General features: G+C 37.8%; 1 protein-coding gene and 1 pseudogene across 8 annotated transcripts in view; both read right to left on the bottom strand.

The window, feature by feature from the left end:
* The window catches only part of PPHLN1 (periphilin 1), a 145,259-nt gene that overhangs the window by 53,449 nt on the left and 73,827 nt on the right, over nt 1-17,983 (bottom strand). For all 8 annotated transcript variants that reach the window (XM_043446357.1, XM_043446359.1, XM_043446361.1 and 5 more), the window contains 2 exons: nt 17,876-17,955; nt 3,752-3,871 (listed from right to left, as the gene is read on the bottom strand). In XM_043446357.1, coding sequence (XP_043302292.1) covers nt 3,752-3,871; nt 17,876-17,955 — 200 coding nt within the window. The remainder of the gene's footprint in view (nt 1-3,751; nt 3,872-17,875; nt 17,956-17,983) is intronic.
* Nucleotides 6,923-8,679, bottom strand: LOC122427110 (annotated as a pseudogene).

The following is a 17,983-nucleotide window of genomic DNA, read 5'->3' as shown; positions in this document are numbered from 1 at the left end:
CAACACTAATGACGTACACCAACTAACAAACATACTATAGTAATTTCAACAGTACTCTTACCTTGCCTTTGCTCCAACAGAAAATCATCTCTGACCTACGACTCCACACACAGATTTTAGGATTCCTGACTTCTCATTCATTCAAAATCTAGCAAATTCTGGGCACATTACAGAGAAAAAAACAAGAGTGCTGGAAAAACATCTTTCAAGACCCAATGTCACTGACTGTGAGTCGAGATCCAGTCAAGAAATGAAAAAAGACTATAAATAGAATAATAAAAAACTGGAAAAGATGGAGAGTAAGATTTTTTTAAAAATTTCAGTTCAGTTCAATTCAGTTGCTCGGTCGTGTCCAACTCTTTGCGACCCCATGGACTACAGCACGCCAGGCTTCTCCTGGAGCTTACTCAAACTCATGTCCATTGAGTCGGTGATGCCATTCAACCGTCTCATCCTCGGTCATCCCCTTCTTCCTGCCTTCAATCTTTCCCAGCATCAGGGTCTTTTCCAATGAGTCAGTTCTTCCCGTCAAGTGGCCAAAGTATTGGAGCTTCAGCTTCAGCATCAGTCCTTCCAATGAATATTTAGGACTGATTTCCTTTAGGATTGACTGGCTTGATCTCCTTGCAGTCCAAGGGACTCTCAAAAGTCTTCTCCAACACCACAGTTCAAAATCATCAATTCTTCGTTGTGCAGCCTTGTTTATGGTCCAACTCTCACAGCATACACGACTACTGGAAAAACCATAGCTTTGCCTGTATGGACTTTTGTCGGTAAAGTAATGTCTCTGCTTTTTAATATGCTGTCTAGTTTTGTCAAAGTTTTTCTTCCAAGGAGCAAATGTCTTTTAATTTCATGGCTGCAGTCACCATCTGCAGTGATTCTGGACTCCACAAGAGACTGAGCCAGACCTGCGTTTGTGTGTTTGGATGTCTCCTGCAGAGGCAGAGGTCAGCTGTGGCCTGCTGCGGGGCCAGGGGCTCCGGCTACAGCAGACCTGGGAGGTGCGGCATATGAACCCCACCACAGAGCCACCAAGCAGACAACCCACAAGCTGGAGAACAATTATGCCAAAGAGGTTTGCGCGCTGTTGTGAAAGTTCTAGGGCCCACAACAGATTTCCCAAACTGGGGATCCAGCAAAGGGACTGAGAACCCCCAGGGAATTTGACTCTGAAGGCCAGTGGGATTTGATTTTTTAAATTAAGAGATATCAAAATGACAAGGAGGGAGAATGAATAGTCTTAATAAAAGCTTTTCTAACTGAAGATACGTGGGCTTTCCTGGTGACTCAGTGCTAAAGAATCTGTTTGCCAATGCAGGAGATGTGGGTTTGTTCCCATTGAGACGATCCCACAGAGAAGAAAATGGCCATACACTCTTAGTATTTTGCCTGGAAAATGTCACACAGTGAGGAGCCTCATAAGCTATAGTTCATGGGATCACAGAAGAGTCATATATGACTTAGTGACTAAACAACAAGAATAATTGAAGATACAATATTTAGCAAACAAAAAATTAAGTATTTTTTGGAAGCTTTTGGTTTAATTACTCTGAGAAAAATTATCAGACATCAAAATCAGCAACTTTAAAGTACATACTTCTATTATTAATATAAAAACTATTACTCTAAATTCTTAAGGAAAATAGTTAAATGACCCTATCAAATGTAATACTCTTCATGCTTTGAAACAGCACTAGACTGCTCATGCAGCTCAATTCCGGAAAAATAAACAACCCAATCAAAAAATTGGCCAAAGAACTAAACAGACATTTCTCCAAAGAAGACATACAGATGGCTAACAAACACACGAAAAAATGCTCAACATCACTCATTATCAGAGAAATGCAAATCAAAACCACAATGAGGTACCATCTCACGCTGGTCAGAATGGCTGCCATCAAAAAGTCTACAAACAATAAAAACTGGAGAGGGTGCGGAGAAAAGGGAACCATCTTACACTGTTGGTGAGAATGCAAACTAGTACAACCACTATGGAGAACAGTGTGGATATTCCTTATAAAACTGGAAATAGAACTGCAATACGACCCAGAAATCCCACTACTGGGCATACACATAGAGGAAACCAGAATTCAAAGAAACACATGTTCCCCAATGTTCATCGCAGCACTGTTTACAATAGCTAGGACATGCAAGCAACCAAGACATCCTTCGGCAGACAAATGGATAAGAAAGCTGTGGTACATATACACAATGGACTATCACTCAGATATTAAAAAGAATGCATCTGAATCAATTCTAATGAGGTGGATGAAGCTGGAGCCTATTAAACAGAATGAAGTAAGTCAGAAAGAAAAACACCAATACAGTATATTAACACATATATATACGGAATTTAGAAAGATGGTAACGATGACTCTGTATCCAAGACAGCAAAAGAGACACAGATGTAAAGAACAGACTTTTGGACTCTGTGGGAGAAGGCGAGGGTGGGATGATTTGAGAGAATAGCATTGAAACATGTATATTACCATATGTGAAATAGATCGACAGTCCAGGTTTGATGGATAAGACAGGGCACTCAAGGCTGGGGCACTGGGATGACCCTGAGTGATGGGATGCGGAGGGAGGTGGGAGGGAGGTTCAGGATGGGGGACACATGTCAATGTATGGCAAAAACCACTACAATATTGTAAAGTAATTAGCTTCCAATTAAAAAAAAAAAAAAAGAAATAGCACTAGAGAGGTACCAAAGAGAAACAGCTTGATGTTTTTGATACCTTTACTTGAGAATATGCATAAATATCTATTACTATCTCTACAGTAATAAGGAAACTTTGGCCTATGTAAGAAAAGCTGATAGCTAAACGACAGGGACACATCAGCATTTTAATAGAGAAAGGCTCTATTTCTGTAAGCACTGACAGGGTTTGTACTGATCTGTACTTTCCATGAGCAGTGTGTATTAGTTCCTTTGGAAAGGTCTTTCCACAGTGTATTAAGATGCACGCAGGTATATAATTTACACACTGATCTCCAACGTTTCATCTCTTTCATCAGAGGACCTTTCTTAAAAGGCATTCAAAAATATAAAGTCAGAAATCTCTTCCAAATATAATCTATCACGGTACAGAGATTTTTATATTCTCTGCCATGTCAAAATAACTTCTCTAGTAACAAATCCTGAATCTAGAAGATTAACTTTGCCCACGAAATATTTGTATTTCTTTTACAGGTTACAGAAAAAATTTTCAGTGCATTTTCAAATATTTTAATGCAAACATTTTATAAAGCATATTCTGTGGACCCAAAAATGTTCCCATTTTTTGGTACTCAAGATTCATCAAAAGTCACAGGTAGACCAAACAATGCATAATTGCATTTCTTGGGATATATATGAAAAAATTTGCATAGAGTATAGCATGCAATATAAATATAACCCAGATCCAAGGTTTAATTAGATTTTTGTTCTGAATTCACTGATTTATGACTGGTGGCTTAGCATTTCTAGAAATACTTTTAAAAGCTCATAAAAGCAGCATATATAAATACTGCATCTTCCTAATACTCCACATTTATACCATTCTTACACTTCTAAACTACAAGAGACATTCAGACATAGTAAAATTACTGAATTCAGAGTAATTTATATTCATTTTATTACTATGTGTGGTAAAATTTAGTAATTCATGAGGATATTTTCCCCAAATACATTTTAAAACACTAGAAGAAACCAAAATTTCATCTATAATTTAAAATCCAGACAAATAAAGAAGAAATTATGCCTTACCTCATACTCAGAAATTTCGGGTAAGTTACTCTCATCTGCCTTCTCTAGCTTTTCAGCGGCCCACTTGCTTGCAGCTTCAGCAAGTTCCTTTTCAGTTAGCCTACTGGGTTTGTCTAATACCTAGTAAAAACAAAAGAAAGGTTCTGTTACAATTCTCAAGGGTTTTTAAATTTCAAATACATTAGGAAGTATATCCCACTTAATGCTTAAAATCATATAAGCCTTCAAATTTACATAAAGAACAAGTACATTCTTTTTCAAAAATAAACAGAATTTCTTTAAGTTGCCTTTTGTTTGGGACATATAGACTAGATATGACTCATAATTTCATTTATATAAAGCTTTAGAAATTCATCTAATGAATGAAACAAAAGACACTGACAATTAACTAATACACTATATACAATTTACAAATTGTATATTGTATATATTTGTAAATATACAATTGTATATTTGTATATATTTGTAAATTTGTAAATTGTATATAGTGTATATAGACATTATATAGAATGTCGACATTATATTGAGAATATATAGACATTACACTGAGTTCAACTTTATATCTTTAATTATATTCAATGAAATAAATAATGACAAAATTTCATAAAGGTAAATTCCTAATTAATACAACAGAAAAGTCCAGATATGCTATGGCTGGGTTTGAATAGCAGTTTCATCATTAGGGAGGGTAGGTGATTTTATATACATATCTTATGATACTGTGAGCCTTGGTTTCCTCATTTACAAAATAGGGGTTACTAATATTATATTCATGCTTAAATAAAGTGGTTGTGAGACTCAAGACAGGTAACAGACCTGAAAGCATCCAGTGTAATGCTTCGTAGCTCAATTTCATCTCTATGTCTTACTTCCGTACAGTCGTGTCCCTCTTCCTAAACACACCCCCCCTGGATGACAGTGGCAGTAAAAATCCCCACGTTGGCTAGCAGTGCCAAAAAGACACAGCCTGAAAGGTTTAACAGAGCTTTGGGTAAAGACACACCAGCTCAAGCTCTGGGAAAGGAAGTTGGAAACTGAGTTCAACCATATGGGCAACAATACAACAAATAATGTTCATGAAATGAAGCCTCAATAAAAATTCTAGAGACTGAAGCTCAGGCAAGCTACTGAGTTGGCAATATGTTTTGAGTATGTCGCCAGGGGAGGTGATGGGCCTGGACTCCACAGAGAAAGGACAACTAGAAGCTCTATCTATGGGACATCCAAGATTTTCCCCGTGTGTATCTTCCTTTTTTGGGTTCTAATCTGTATTCTTTTGCTATAGTAAAACTATAAGTAGAAAAAAAAAATTTAAAAACCCAAGTTATCGTATACTACTGTTTATAAAGTACATATACGCAAACCAAAAATAAGGTATTTTAATTAAATGGAATTCCATGAAAGTAGCTAGGTAGACTTTATCATCACAACCTTATAAACCAAAGAACTGAATGTCAATAGGTTACTTATTTATACACAGTTATCAATAAATGCTAAACTGGAACTTAAAACCAGGTCTCCTAGATGTGTAAGGCCCTGGCCTCCTTCAATACTTTATTCAATTCACCAAAAAACTGGATTGCCCTCTGTAATATTTACTGGAAAATAGTCACAATGTGTCTACACTGAGTGTCTCCACGGCCAACGAGTAAGACTAAACATCTCACTCCAAAGCCCTACCCATACCTAAAATTTAAAAGATATAAGCTATGCCTTTATTATAATATTACTTATTAATAACACTAAAAAGCTCTTTAAACAATTAGAAACACATTTATTTTTTTAATGTATACCTCTTTTGGGTACCTGTTTTGAAGAGAAAGTTAAAGAGCAAAAACAAAACAAAATAAAACATTATAAGCTATCTCTAGTGAAGAAAGAAGCAAAATCTTTTAAATGAATCCTTCTATTCAACCATTATTAAATCTATACACTTGAAAAACTCTCATTTGAAAGTAACTTAAAACAGCAGAAAATAAACGCTGAAGAATTATTCCTACATGACAGCAACCATAATGTTTAAAAGGAAAAGTCTTCCACCAATATCAGAAAATCTAGGTAATAAAGCTAGCATGTAAAAAATGAACAGAAAATAAAAAAACCCTGGGAAAAGGACACAGGAAGCTGTTCTTTTCCAATTCATAAAAAAAAAAAAAAAAAAAAAAAAACCACCTAAAATCCATTAGAGTTGGATTTTTTTTTAAAATCAACACAATAGTTCATTTATTTATTTCATAAGTTTGGCAAACAGCAAAAAAATTCAGCAACATTTCAAACGTAAAAAAGTCAAATGCTAAACTACTGAAAAAATTGTTTTACATAATTAGTAACAATGAGTACACACATAGGGTTCTGCAAAGCTAACAACATACCAAGGATGCTTGGCTTCTGAATATATACCACAAAAACACACACACAAAAGCAATATAATTTATCTTTATAAAAATTACTGACAAGCAATAAAAAAGGATGTTCATAATAAAGACCTAACACATATGTTCACTACATATATCTTATACATTGAAATGCTACATCTTGTACCCTGAAATACCATGTGTAGAGGGCCAAGCAGAGTAAATCTAGGCTCATCAATGAGGCTAAGAATTATTTGAGAATTTAATGCTTATATTTAACATACTCAAAACTTTCTATATAGCAATCCCTAGATCCTAACAATGTATTACTCCATTATATGTCTAAAAAGTTGAGTCTTCTTTGTTGTGAGTATAAAATGTTTGACCAGTATCAAAATTCTGGTAAAATATACATTGAAAGCATTGTCTTAGTGCATGTAATGTTTGGAGGCATTAATGAATGTGGGAGAAATAACAAGATTTTACACTAAGTTTCAGCTGAGCTTTATCAAACCAAACAGCTCAACTATAAGGCAAGAAAAACTAACCCCTTATGAGAGATTAGTGGGTCTTACCAAATCAAGATAAGAATTCAATCTTAGGGAAAAAAACTCCCCACATGAGCAGATCTGAAGCAGCAGGCACTGAAACGAACATCTGGAAATGACCTAATACCTTGATATTCAGTCACTAGTTCAGAAGCGACAATCTGTTGGCTATTTTATCTAATTAACTTTTAGAATCAGCAACAGTCCCCCAAACCTCAAATTAGAATATTTAATCTAAAAAAAAAAAAAAAAAGAATATTTAATCTTCACTAAAACACATCCTTTTGTGCTATGTTAATACAACTACAACCAAATCAAAGAAAGTTGAATTTCTCAACTTACTATGTATTTTTGTGTATGCTGGGTAACAACTTGAATTTTTTTTTATTTACTTGGGCTTCTGTTTTGGGGTACTTCAACTGAAGAGAAATTCATTTCACAGGACTACATCTTGCTAAAGCATTCTTTAGCATTGGTCCAAACATGAATTCCCTTTTTGCACATACTGATCTGCATGACTGCAAAGCTTAGGAAGGCCTCCTTTAAACCACAGTTCTTTTGTTCTTTGAAGCATTCAATATCAGTCCAAGCATTAAATATCAACCCAAGACAAATTCTCTCTTTCCAGATTTTTAGACTTAAGTTGTTGTTCTCCTTCACTTATTCGTTCTTCTAGCATCTTTATTCTGGCTTCTCTTTGCTCTGGAGTTTCTTGACCAAAGAGCTTGGTAGTCATTCCCTTCAAAGAAAATGTTCTCAAGGTCCCGGCAGCGAGTTCCTCATGTTGCTGCTTCTTGGATGCTAAGTCCTTAGCAGCCATCTCCAAGTCATACTATCCAGGTCAGGTTTCCTGCACACACCTGCAGTGCTTCTGTATGAAAAGGATACTCCTTTAACTGATCTGCATAATGTTCCTTATTTTCCAAAATAGCATCAACAGAAGATGCATGCACATCCATGTGATGACCAGCACTCTGCAGTCCGTCACCCATCACAGTCCATCACTGTGGCACGTCACTCACTGAAAACCTGCCCATAATTTCCATGCACTTTATATACACTATGCAGTCAGTCTACTACTCTAGCTCTGACTCAAAGAAGATATGAGATGACAGACTGTAGTTCATCACTGCAGTGCTTTAATTCAGTAAATCTCTTGTCTGGATTTTTCACTCTGAATGTTGCATTAAAGCATTTTCAACCTGAGTCTGCTTTCAGCTGAAATCCAGTTACATTTACAGTCTCCTTCCAGTTACAGCCCTCTGTTAAAAACAGAAGAGCCTGTCTCTACAAAGGATGGGATGTGAACCAATTCTGAAGAGGAAGTTTTCTAAATTGATTCCATGTCTGTCCACAAATTCAGGTCCATTTTGTCAGCAGAGAGTATACGCCAAACAAATTCTGCCCTTTTTTTCTGGTAGGGATGGGACAACAATATGTGAATAGTAAACTAAAAGATAGTTTCTCAACAACTCAGATTCACTATGCTGCCTCCACAGTGAGTCCGTTAGAACACTCTAATGATCACTATGTTCAACCAATCTTGTTTCAATGAGGTAAACAGTTGATGTTTCTTGCATGTTCATGGCATTTCTTCCAGCTCCCTTTTCTGCTTCAGAAACACTAATTCCTATCTTCCTGAACCAAAATCAAATTTGTGTTACCCTGCCATCCCCAGGGCCCTACTTCCTTCCGCGTCCTCATCCACCACAGACTCTAGCCCAGTGTTGGCTGGGGTGGCCCATAGGCTTGAGGTGCGCACGTTGTAAAAGTTGCCCAGGGTCAGGAGCTGCTTGCTCCATGGCTACAGTTCAGCACAACAGACACAGTGTGACTAAGCTGCCATGCTAGGGCTGGATTTTATGGTTAAAAAATATTTCGTCACATACAAAGTCCTATGCTGTAACTTATATTCACATCACATTACTCAGCTCAGTTCAGTCGCTCAGTCGTGTCTGCCTGTTTGTGGCCCTGTGGCCTGCAGCACGCCATGCTTCTCTGTCCACCAACAACTCCCAGAGCTTGCTCAAACTCATGTCCATCGAGTCTGTGATGCCACCCAACCACCTCATCCTCTGTCGTCCCCTTCTCCTCCTGCCCCCAATCCCTCCCAGCATCAGGGTCTTTTCCAATGAATCAACTCTTCGCATCAGGCAGCCAAAGTATTGGAGTTTCAGCTTCAAAATCAGTCCTTCCAATGAACACCCATGACTGATTTGCTTTAGGAGGGACTGGCTGGATCTCCTTGCTGTCCAAGGGACTCTCAAGAGTCTTCTTCAACCCCACAGTTCAAAAGCATCTATTCTTTGGCACTCAGCTTTCTTTACGATCCAATTCTCACATCCATACATGACTACTAGAAAAACCACAGCTTTGACTAGACAGACCTTTGTCGTCAAGGTAATGTCTCTGCTTTTTAATATGCTATCTAGATTTGTCGAAGCTTTTCTTCCAAGGAGCAAGTGTCTTTTAATTTCATGTCTGCAGTCATCATCTGCAGTGATTTTGGAGCCCAAGTAAATAAAGTCTGTCAATGTTTCCATTGTTTCCCCATCTATTTGCCATGAAGTGATGAGACCAGATTTCATTATCTTCTGTTTTCTGAACACCGAGTTTTAAGCCAGCTTTTTGATTCTCCTCTTTAACTTTCATCAAGAGGCTCTTTAGTTCTTCATTTTCTGCCATAAAGGTGGTATCATTTGCGTATCTGAGGTTATTGATATGCAGTTAATCTTTCTCCCAGCAATCTTGATTCCAGCTTGTGCTTCATCTAGCCTGGCATTTTGCATGATGTACTCTGCATATAAGTTAAATAAGCAGGGTGACAAGATACAACCTTGACTCCTTTTCCTATTTGGAACCAGTCCGTTGTTCCACATCTGGTTCTAACTGCTGCTTCTTGACCTGAATTTAGATTTCTTAGGAGGCAGGTAAGGTGGTCTGGTATTCCCAGCTCTTGAAGAATTTTATATAGTTTGTTGTGATCCACACAGTCAAAGGCTTTAACATAGTCAATGAAGCAGAAACAGATGCTTTCCCAGGATTTCTTGCTTTTTCTAGGATCCAAAAGATGTTGGCAATTTGATCTCTGGTTCCTCTGCCTTTTCTAAATCCAGCTTGAACATCTGGATGTTCTCGGTTCATGTACTGTTGAAGCCTGGCTTGGAGAATTTTGAGCATGACTTTGCTAGATCATGAGATGAGTGCAATTGTGTGGTAGTTTGAACATTCTTTGGCATTGCCTTTCTTTGGGATTGGAATGAAAACTGACCTTTTCTAGTCCTGTGGCCACTGCTGAGTTTTCCAAACTTGCTGACATACTGAGTGTAGCACTTTAATAGCATCATCTTTTAGGATTTGAAGCACCATATTATAGTTAAAGGAAAATAAGTATCTCAAATATCATAATATTTAAATTATGGGTAAGTACTATTTTTACTCTTCATTCTTTCCTATATAACCAAACACACAAAAAAACAAGCCAGTGTTTCAGATGGGTAAAGAACCCTTGATATGGTAAAAAAAAAAAAAAAAAAAAAATCAATCTTTTCTATTCAAAATCCAGCATTCTAGCATCCTCAGACTTCTGGGAAAGCTCCAAAGACACAAGTCGCCAAAAAAAACACATTTTTCTTTTTTCATTTGAGGCAGAGAAGCAGATACCCTGTGAACACCAGCATGGCCCACCAGATGATATCTATTCTTACAGAAAAGCTAGACATACTAAAGACAGAAACCAAAAAGAAGTGGAGAAAAAAGAGAACCGAAGTAACAACAGTCATGGAAAGAGAAAGAATGTGGGAGGCTGGTGGAGAGAATCTCAGCAACACCACAAGTTTTAAATTTTGAGAATCAGAACTATGAATCATCTTTTCAACACATTTAGGAATGCTGGGAAGGAAGGCCTGTGAATAATGATGCAGTGAAGACTAGTTATGTCCTTGAGAAAATTATTTAACACCTAAGCCTTTCCATAAAATGTAGATATATACCTACTTGTTTCATTGCAAAATAATCACAGCCATAGTATTAGCTAACACTTGCATGATGACACGATTGGTATCTCTTCTTTGTAGTTAGAACATTAAAGATCTATTAGCAAATTTCAATTATAACAAGAGTATTGTTAACTACAAAACTATGTTATACATTAGATACCCAGAACTGATACACTTTGCAGCTTCAAGTTTATAATCTCTGACAACAGTTCCCCTTGCCTATCATCCTCCAGAAGCTGGTAAGCACCCTTCTTGTGAATTTGCCTTCTTTAGATTCCACATAGAAGTGAGATCATACAATACTCATGTTTCTCCGTCTGGCTTATTTTACTTAGCATAATGCCCTCAAAGTCCATCCATGTTGTCACAAATGGTAGGATGTCCTCCTTTCTCATGGTTGAACAATATTCATATATATATACATATATATATATATACATATATATATACACACACATATATATATATATATATATATACACAAATTATACACACACACACACCATACTTCCTTTATCCATTCATTCACTGAGGACCAGTTAGGCTGTTTCCACATTTTGGCTATAGTGAATAACACTACAATGAACACAGAAATGCAAGGGAGTTCCCTGGTGGCCTAGTGTTTAAGATTTCAGGCCTTCACTGTTGTGGCATGAATTCAATCCCTGGTCGGGGAACTGAGATCCTGCAAGCCATGTAGCACAGTCCAAAAAAAAAAAAAAGCAGATCTCTACCTGAGATATTGTTTTCATTTCCTTTGATTTCTTCAATGATCCACTGGCTCTTCAGTGGCTTACTGTTTTGCCTCCAATGTGTCTGTTTTTTGTAGGTTTTTTCTTGTAGTTGATTCTACTCTCATATCCTTGCGGTCAGAAAAGATGCGTGATATGATTTCAATATTCCTAAATTTACTAAGGCTTGTTTTATCGCCTAGCTAGCAATCCATTCTGGAGAATGTGCCATTTACACTTGAAATGTGCATTCTGGTGCTTTCAGAAAGAATGCTCTATAAATATCAATCAAGTCCATTTTGTCTTATGTATTATATTTAAGGTCTGTGTTCCCTTACTGATTTTCTGTCTAGATGATCTGTCCACTAATGCATTAAACTTGGTGCAAAAGTAATTTTAGTTTTGCACTGTTGAACTCTGCAATTTGATACTGGAATACATTCTTAAATGTGGTTATGTTATACATCATTTTAATGTGCATTTCTTGCTTTATGCTTTATTGCTACTGACTTATTACTTGCTGCTTATTTTATATTTATTTTAGACTAGGGAAATGATGTTAGACACAAAGCAAATTCAAGCAATTTTCTTATTTGAGTTCAAAGGAAAGCATTGGAGACAACCTGCAATATCAACAACACATCTGGCCCAGGAACTGCTAATGAACATACAGTGCAGTGGTGGTTCCAGAAGTTCTGCAAAGGAGACAAGAGTTCTGAAGATGAGGAGTGCAGTGGCCAGTCACTGGAAGTTGACAACGACCAACTGAGAGGATCAGCAAAGTTGATCCTCTTACAACTACATGAGAAGTTGCCAAAGAACTTAACGTCAACTACTGTACGGTCATTCAGCATTTGAAGCAAATTGGAAAGGTGAAAAGGTTCAATAGGTGGATGTCTCATGAGCTGACCGAAAAGCAAAAAATAAATGTCGTTTTGAAGTGTCATCTTCTCTTATTCTACAAAACAGCCATTAACTATTTCTAGATCAGATTGTGATGTGAAAAACAAAGTGGATTTCATACAACCGGTGATGACCAGCTCAGTGGTTAGACCAAGAAGAAGCTCCAAAGCTTCCAGAACAAACAGGAGGCAGAAAGTGCTTTCCAAGAATTTGTTGAATCCTGAAGCATGGATTTTTTGCTCCAGGAATTAACAAACTTATCTCTTGCTGGCAAAAATGTGTTGACTGTAATGGTTTCTATTTTGATTAATAAAAATGTGTTTGAGCCTAGTTATAACGATTTAAAATTCATTGTCCGAAATCACAATTACTTTTTCACCAACCTAATAAGTAGGGTGTTAAACTCCCCTACCATAATTGTCAATTTTTCCTTTTGTGTCTGTTAATATTTGCCTTATACACTGAGTTCCTCCAATGTTGGGTACATACATATTTACAATTGTTATATCTTCTTCTTGGATTGGCCCTTTGACCCCTATACAGTGTCCTTCTTTGTCTCCTGTTAGTCTTCATTAAAGTCTATTTTGTCTGATATAAGTATTTGCTACTCCAGCTTTCTTTTAATTTCCATTTGCATGGAATACCTTTCTCTATCCCTTACGTTTCAGTCGGTATATAACTCTATACCTGAAGTTGGTCTTTTGTACACAGCATATGTATGGGCCTTCTTGTAGCTATGCAGCCACCTATGTCTTTGGGTGGAACATTTAGTTTATTTACATTTAAGATAGTTATCAATATGTATATTCTTACTGCAATTTTGCTGTTTTAGGTCTTTTTTTCCCCTTTCTTCTTTTGTTCTCTTGTGATTTGATGACTATCATTAGTATTATGTTTGGATTTTTCTTTTTTGTCTCTACATATTTGATAGTTTTTTAGTTTGTGGTTATAATGAGATTTCTTTATAGCAATATATCAAGTTGCTGATCTCTTAATTTGAAATGCATTTTTAAGGCCCTATGTTTGCACTCTCCTCACTTCATGATTACTGTCTTTAATTTGTATCCCTTAACTGCTTATTGTGGATACAGAAGATTTTACTGCTTTTGTCTTTTAACCACCCTACTAGCTTTGTGTGCAGATGATTTCCTACCTTTATAGTATGTTTGCCTTTACTGGTAAGCTTTTTCATTTCATAATTTTCTTGTTCCTGTGGTGGTCTTTTTTTTCCCACCTAGGGACATTCCTTTAACATTTGTTTTAAAGCTGGTTTAGTGGTGCTGAATCCCTTTAGTTCTGGCTTGCCTGTAAAGCTTCTGATTTCACCGTCAGATCTGAATGAGAGCCTTAATGGGTGAAGTATCCTTTTGTTGTTTAGTCACGAAGTCACGTCCAACTCTTTTGTGACCTCATCGACTGTAGCCCACCAGGCTCCTCTGTCCATGGAATTCCCCAGGCAAGAATACTCGAGTGGGTTGCAATTTCCTTCTCCAGGGAATCTTTCCAACCTAGGGATCGAAACCACGTCTCCTGAGTTGGCAGGTGGATTTTTTTTTACCACTGAGCCACCAGGGATTCCCAAAGTATTCTTGGTTGCAGGTTTTTCCCTTCCCTTAATATCGTGCCACTCCCTTCTGGCCTGCAGAATTTCTGTTGAAAAATCAGCTCCCATAGTCTTATGGGAGGTACATTGTATGCTACTTGCTGTTATTTCCCTTGCTGCTTTTAATATTTTCACTTTAATTTTCTCAGGTCCTTTCTCTCTCTTTTCCTGCTGAGGCCCCTATAATGTGACTATTAATGTGCTTCATGTGGTCCCAGAGGTCTCTTTTTGTCTTTGTTCTATTCACTGGCAGTCATTTCCACTACTTTCTCTTCCAGCTCATTGATTTATTCTTCTGTATCATTTAATCTAATATTAATTCATTCTAGTGTATTTCATTTCAGTTATTGTATTCATCATCTCTGGTTGTTCTTTATATTTTCTGTTTGTTAAAAAAAAAAACTTCTAACTTCTCACTCCATGCATCTATTCCCCTCCCAAGTTCTTCGATCATCTTTACGATCACAACTCTTTTTCAGGTAGACTGCCAATCTTCACTTAAATTCTTCTTCTGAGGTTATATCTTATTTGTCTAGAACATATTCCTGTGCTGCCTCATTCTGTCTAATCTGCTATCTGTATTTTTATCTATGTGAGAGGTCAGTGACGTTTCTCCACCTTGGAGAAGTGGCGTTCTCTAGGAGATATCCTATGTGTCCTAGCAGTGTCATCACCTAAGCTATATGCTCTCAGCATTCCCCTTAAGAAGGCTGCATGCGTCCTTCAGTTATGGTGGGCTGGTTATGTGGGAAGTCTAGTAGACTTGGTTGGCCCCTAATCCAGTTGGTTGCCAGGCCCTGTCTTGTTCAGATGCTGCTGGCTACTATTTAGTGGTACCCGGTCACAAGGCGGCTGGCTGTAGAATCCTAGGGGGCCCTGGAGCTAGTGCTGGCTCACTACTGAGCAGGGTTACGGTTTTGAAGACTCTGGAGCTATTGCCCACCCACTGGCAGATGAGGTCAGATCCTGGGGTTAATGCCAGACTCCTGGCAGGCAGAACTAATTTCTGGAGTCTGGCTGCAGCATCCAAGGATCCCAGAGCTCATTTCTGGTCCTGAGGTGAGGGGAGGCCAGCTCCTAAAACAGCTGTGTATGGTGTCTGGGGCATCCAAAAGGCTGTGTTGGCCTGCTGTGGTCAAGGCGAGGGCACAAATGGTCCCAGAGTAGGCTGGCTTGCTTCTGCTGTCTCTCCCCCATTGGGTGAGGCTGGTCTAGAGGCTAGTACAGGTTTTCTGGTGGGAAGAGCTGGTGCCTGCCCACTGGTAGTTGGAGCTGGTTCTTGGCCCTTTGCTGGATAGGGACATGTCCAGGGGCATGTCTAGAGGTGGATATAGGGTCAAGAAGTCTTTAGAGAGCCTGTCTGTTGATGGGTGGGGTTGTGTTCCTGCCCAGTTTGTTGTCTGGCCTGAGGAATCCCAGCACTGACCCCTGCAGGCTGCGGAATGGGGCCAGATCTTGGTGCCAATGAGCCAAGATGGTAGCAGCCAGCAACAGTGTTCGTGTATTTGAATGCTCCCCAATATGTCTGCCACCAGTGTCCAGGTCTCCAGGGTGAGCCGCTGGCTCCCTGCCTCTCCAGGAGATTCTCCAGGACCAGCAGGTAGGTCTTGTACAGGCACCTATCAAACTATTTCTTTTGCTCTGTGTCCTGGTATGCATGCGGTTTTGTGTGCCTCCTTTAAGAGTGAAGTGTCTATTTCCCCCACTTCTGTGGGCCTTTTCTGCAATTAAGTGCTACTGGTCTTCAAAGCCAAATGCTCTAGGAGCTTGTCCTCCTGGTGCCAGAACCCCGGGCTTGGGAGCCTGATGTAGGACTCAGACTCTTACTCCTGTGGCCGGACTTCTGCAGTATTATCATCCTCCATGGGTTGCCGACCTGGCGGGTATGGGATTTTATTATATCGTGAGTCCATTCTTCCTACTTCTCTCGCTGTGGTTCCTTCTTTTTGTCTTTAGTTGCATAAGATCTTTTCTGGTAGATCCCACTCTTTCTCATCAATGACTGAAAATTACAGAAAATTGTTCTATAGAAAACTGTGATTTTGCTATGCTTATGAGGAGATGGGTTTAGGGTCTTTCTACTCTGCCATCTTGGCCTTTCCTTGGTATGAGCAAGTGGCCATATGGGCAAATGAAAGCATCCTGACAGACAGATGCTGCACTCTTTCCAGTGTTGACACATAGGATGAATTTTGTGGCTAATGGGAAGCAGTTTATGATAAAAAGATGCTTAAGCAAGGCTAAAGGGGTGCAGAGCTTCCTTGCACTCTTGAAGTTGCCATGTGTTCACCCTGTTTTCATTTACTTTGCTTATATACGTAGAAGTGGACTGCTAGATAATATGATAGCTATTGTTTTGTTTTGTTTTTTGTTTTGAGGAATCCCTATACTGTTTTCCAATTTACATTCTCACCAACTGCACACAAGCATTTCTTCTTCTCCATATACTCTCAAACATTTGTTATTTTTTGTTGACAGCTATTTTGACTGGTGTGAGGCAACAGCTCATTGTGGTTATGATTTGCATTTCTCTAATAATTAGCAATGTTGAGCATCTTTTCATGTACCTATTAGCCATCTGTATGTCTTCTTTGGAAAAATTCCTATTCAGGTCTTCTGCCTGTTTTTTGATATTGAGGTGTATGAACTATTTATATATTTTGTATATTAAGTCCTTGTTGGTCATACCATTTGCAAATATTTTCTCCCATTTTGTAGGTTGTCTTTTTATTTTCTTAATGGTTTCCTTTGTTTTGCAAAAGCTTTTAAGTTTAATTAGGTCCCACTTGTTTATGTTTGCTTTTATTTCTTTTTTAGTGTCTTCTACATGTAGTATCATGTAATCCAAAAAAGTGAGTTTTACTTCTTCCTTTCCAATTTGGATGCTTTTTATTTCTCTTCCTTGCCTAATTGCTCTGGCTAGGACTTCCAATATTATGTTGAATAAAACTGGTGAGACTGGGTATCCTTATCTTGTTCCTGATCTTAGAGTAAATGCTTTCAGCTCTCTGCCCTTGACAATGATGTTGGTTGTGGGCTTGACAAATATAGCCTTTATTTTGTTGAGGGATGTTCCCTCATGCCCCCTTTGTTGACTTTTTATCAAACTATATTAAAATTTGTCCAATGCTTTTTCTGCATCTAGTAAGATGAAGGGGCTACTATGATTTTTATCCTTCATTTTATTACTGTAGTGTATCACACTACACTACCAATCAGCATCACCGTGATTGATCTGCAGATACTGCACCATCCTAGCATGCCTAGAATAAATCCCACTTGATCATGTGCTGATGAATTTGATTTGATAAATTCTGACTAAGAGATTTTTCATCTATCTTCATCAGAGATACTGGCCTGTAATTTTCTTTTCTTATAATGTCCTTGCCTGGTTTTGGTATCAGGATAATGCTAGTCTCATAAAACAATATTGGAAGTGTTTGATCCTCTTATTTTTTGGAAGAGTTTGAGAAGTACAGGTATTCTTAAATGCTGGGGATAACTCATTAGTGAAATAATTTGAGAAAATTATTTAACTTCTGAGCCTTTTATATAGAATGGAAATATACTTACCTACATCATGGAATTTTTATATGAATTAATAACAGAAGAAAATATATAATATATTATCAAGAATCAAGTAATTATATAACAAATGTTAGGTCTCTGTTAGGTCACTTCCAAAATAAAAGCATATTCTCTCAAATACACACCATCTGAATATTCATTCCCACTCAGCTATTGTCAAGATGAGAAGGCATACAGTAAATACTAATTTTAGCATAACCTGTGGAAATAATTCTATGAGAAAACTGCTCATTTAGTCTGCTGGCTACTTTCAAGTTATGGTTACTTAAAACTGAAGATTTTAATGCAGCAAATTACCCCCATTAGGTATGACAGTAAAGAATAAAAGCACTGTACTAGACAGTCTATCTCATCTACTTTGTAATTCCTCTTTAAATTAATTTTAGAAATACAACAAACCTTTGATGCAGCAACTGCTGAAGAACTTGAGGGTGAAGTGTCTCTCGATGTTTTCAAAGGCTGAACAGGTCGTTCTTTACCTATATAAGAAAATATAAAATGCAATTT

This window comes from Cervus canadensis, chromosome 25, assembly GCF_019320065.1.
Source record: "Cervus canadensis isolate Bull #8, Minnesota chromosome 25, ASM1932006v1, whole genome shotgun sequence".
NCBI lineage: Eukaryota > Metazoa > Chordata > Mammalia > Artiodactyla > Cervidae > Cervus > Cervus canadensis.
Note: the sequence above shows the minus strand (reverse complement) of the source record. Positions and strands in the feature narration are given on the sequence as shown.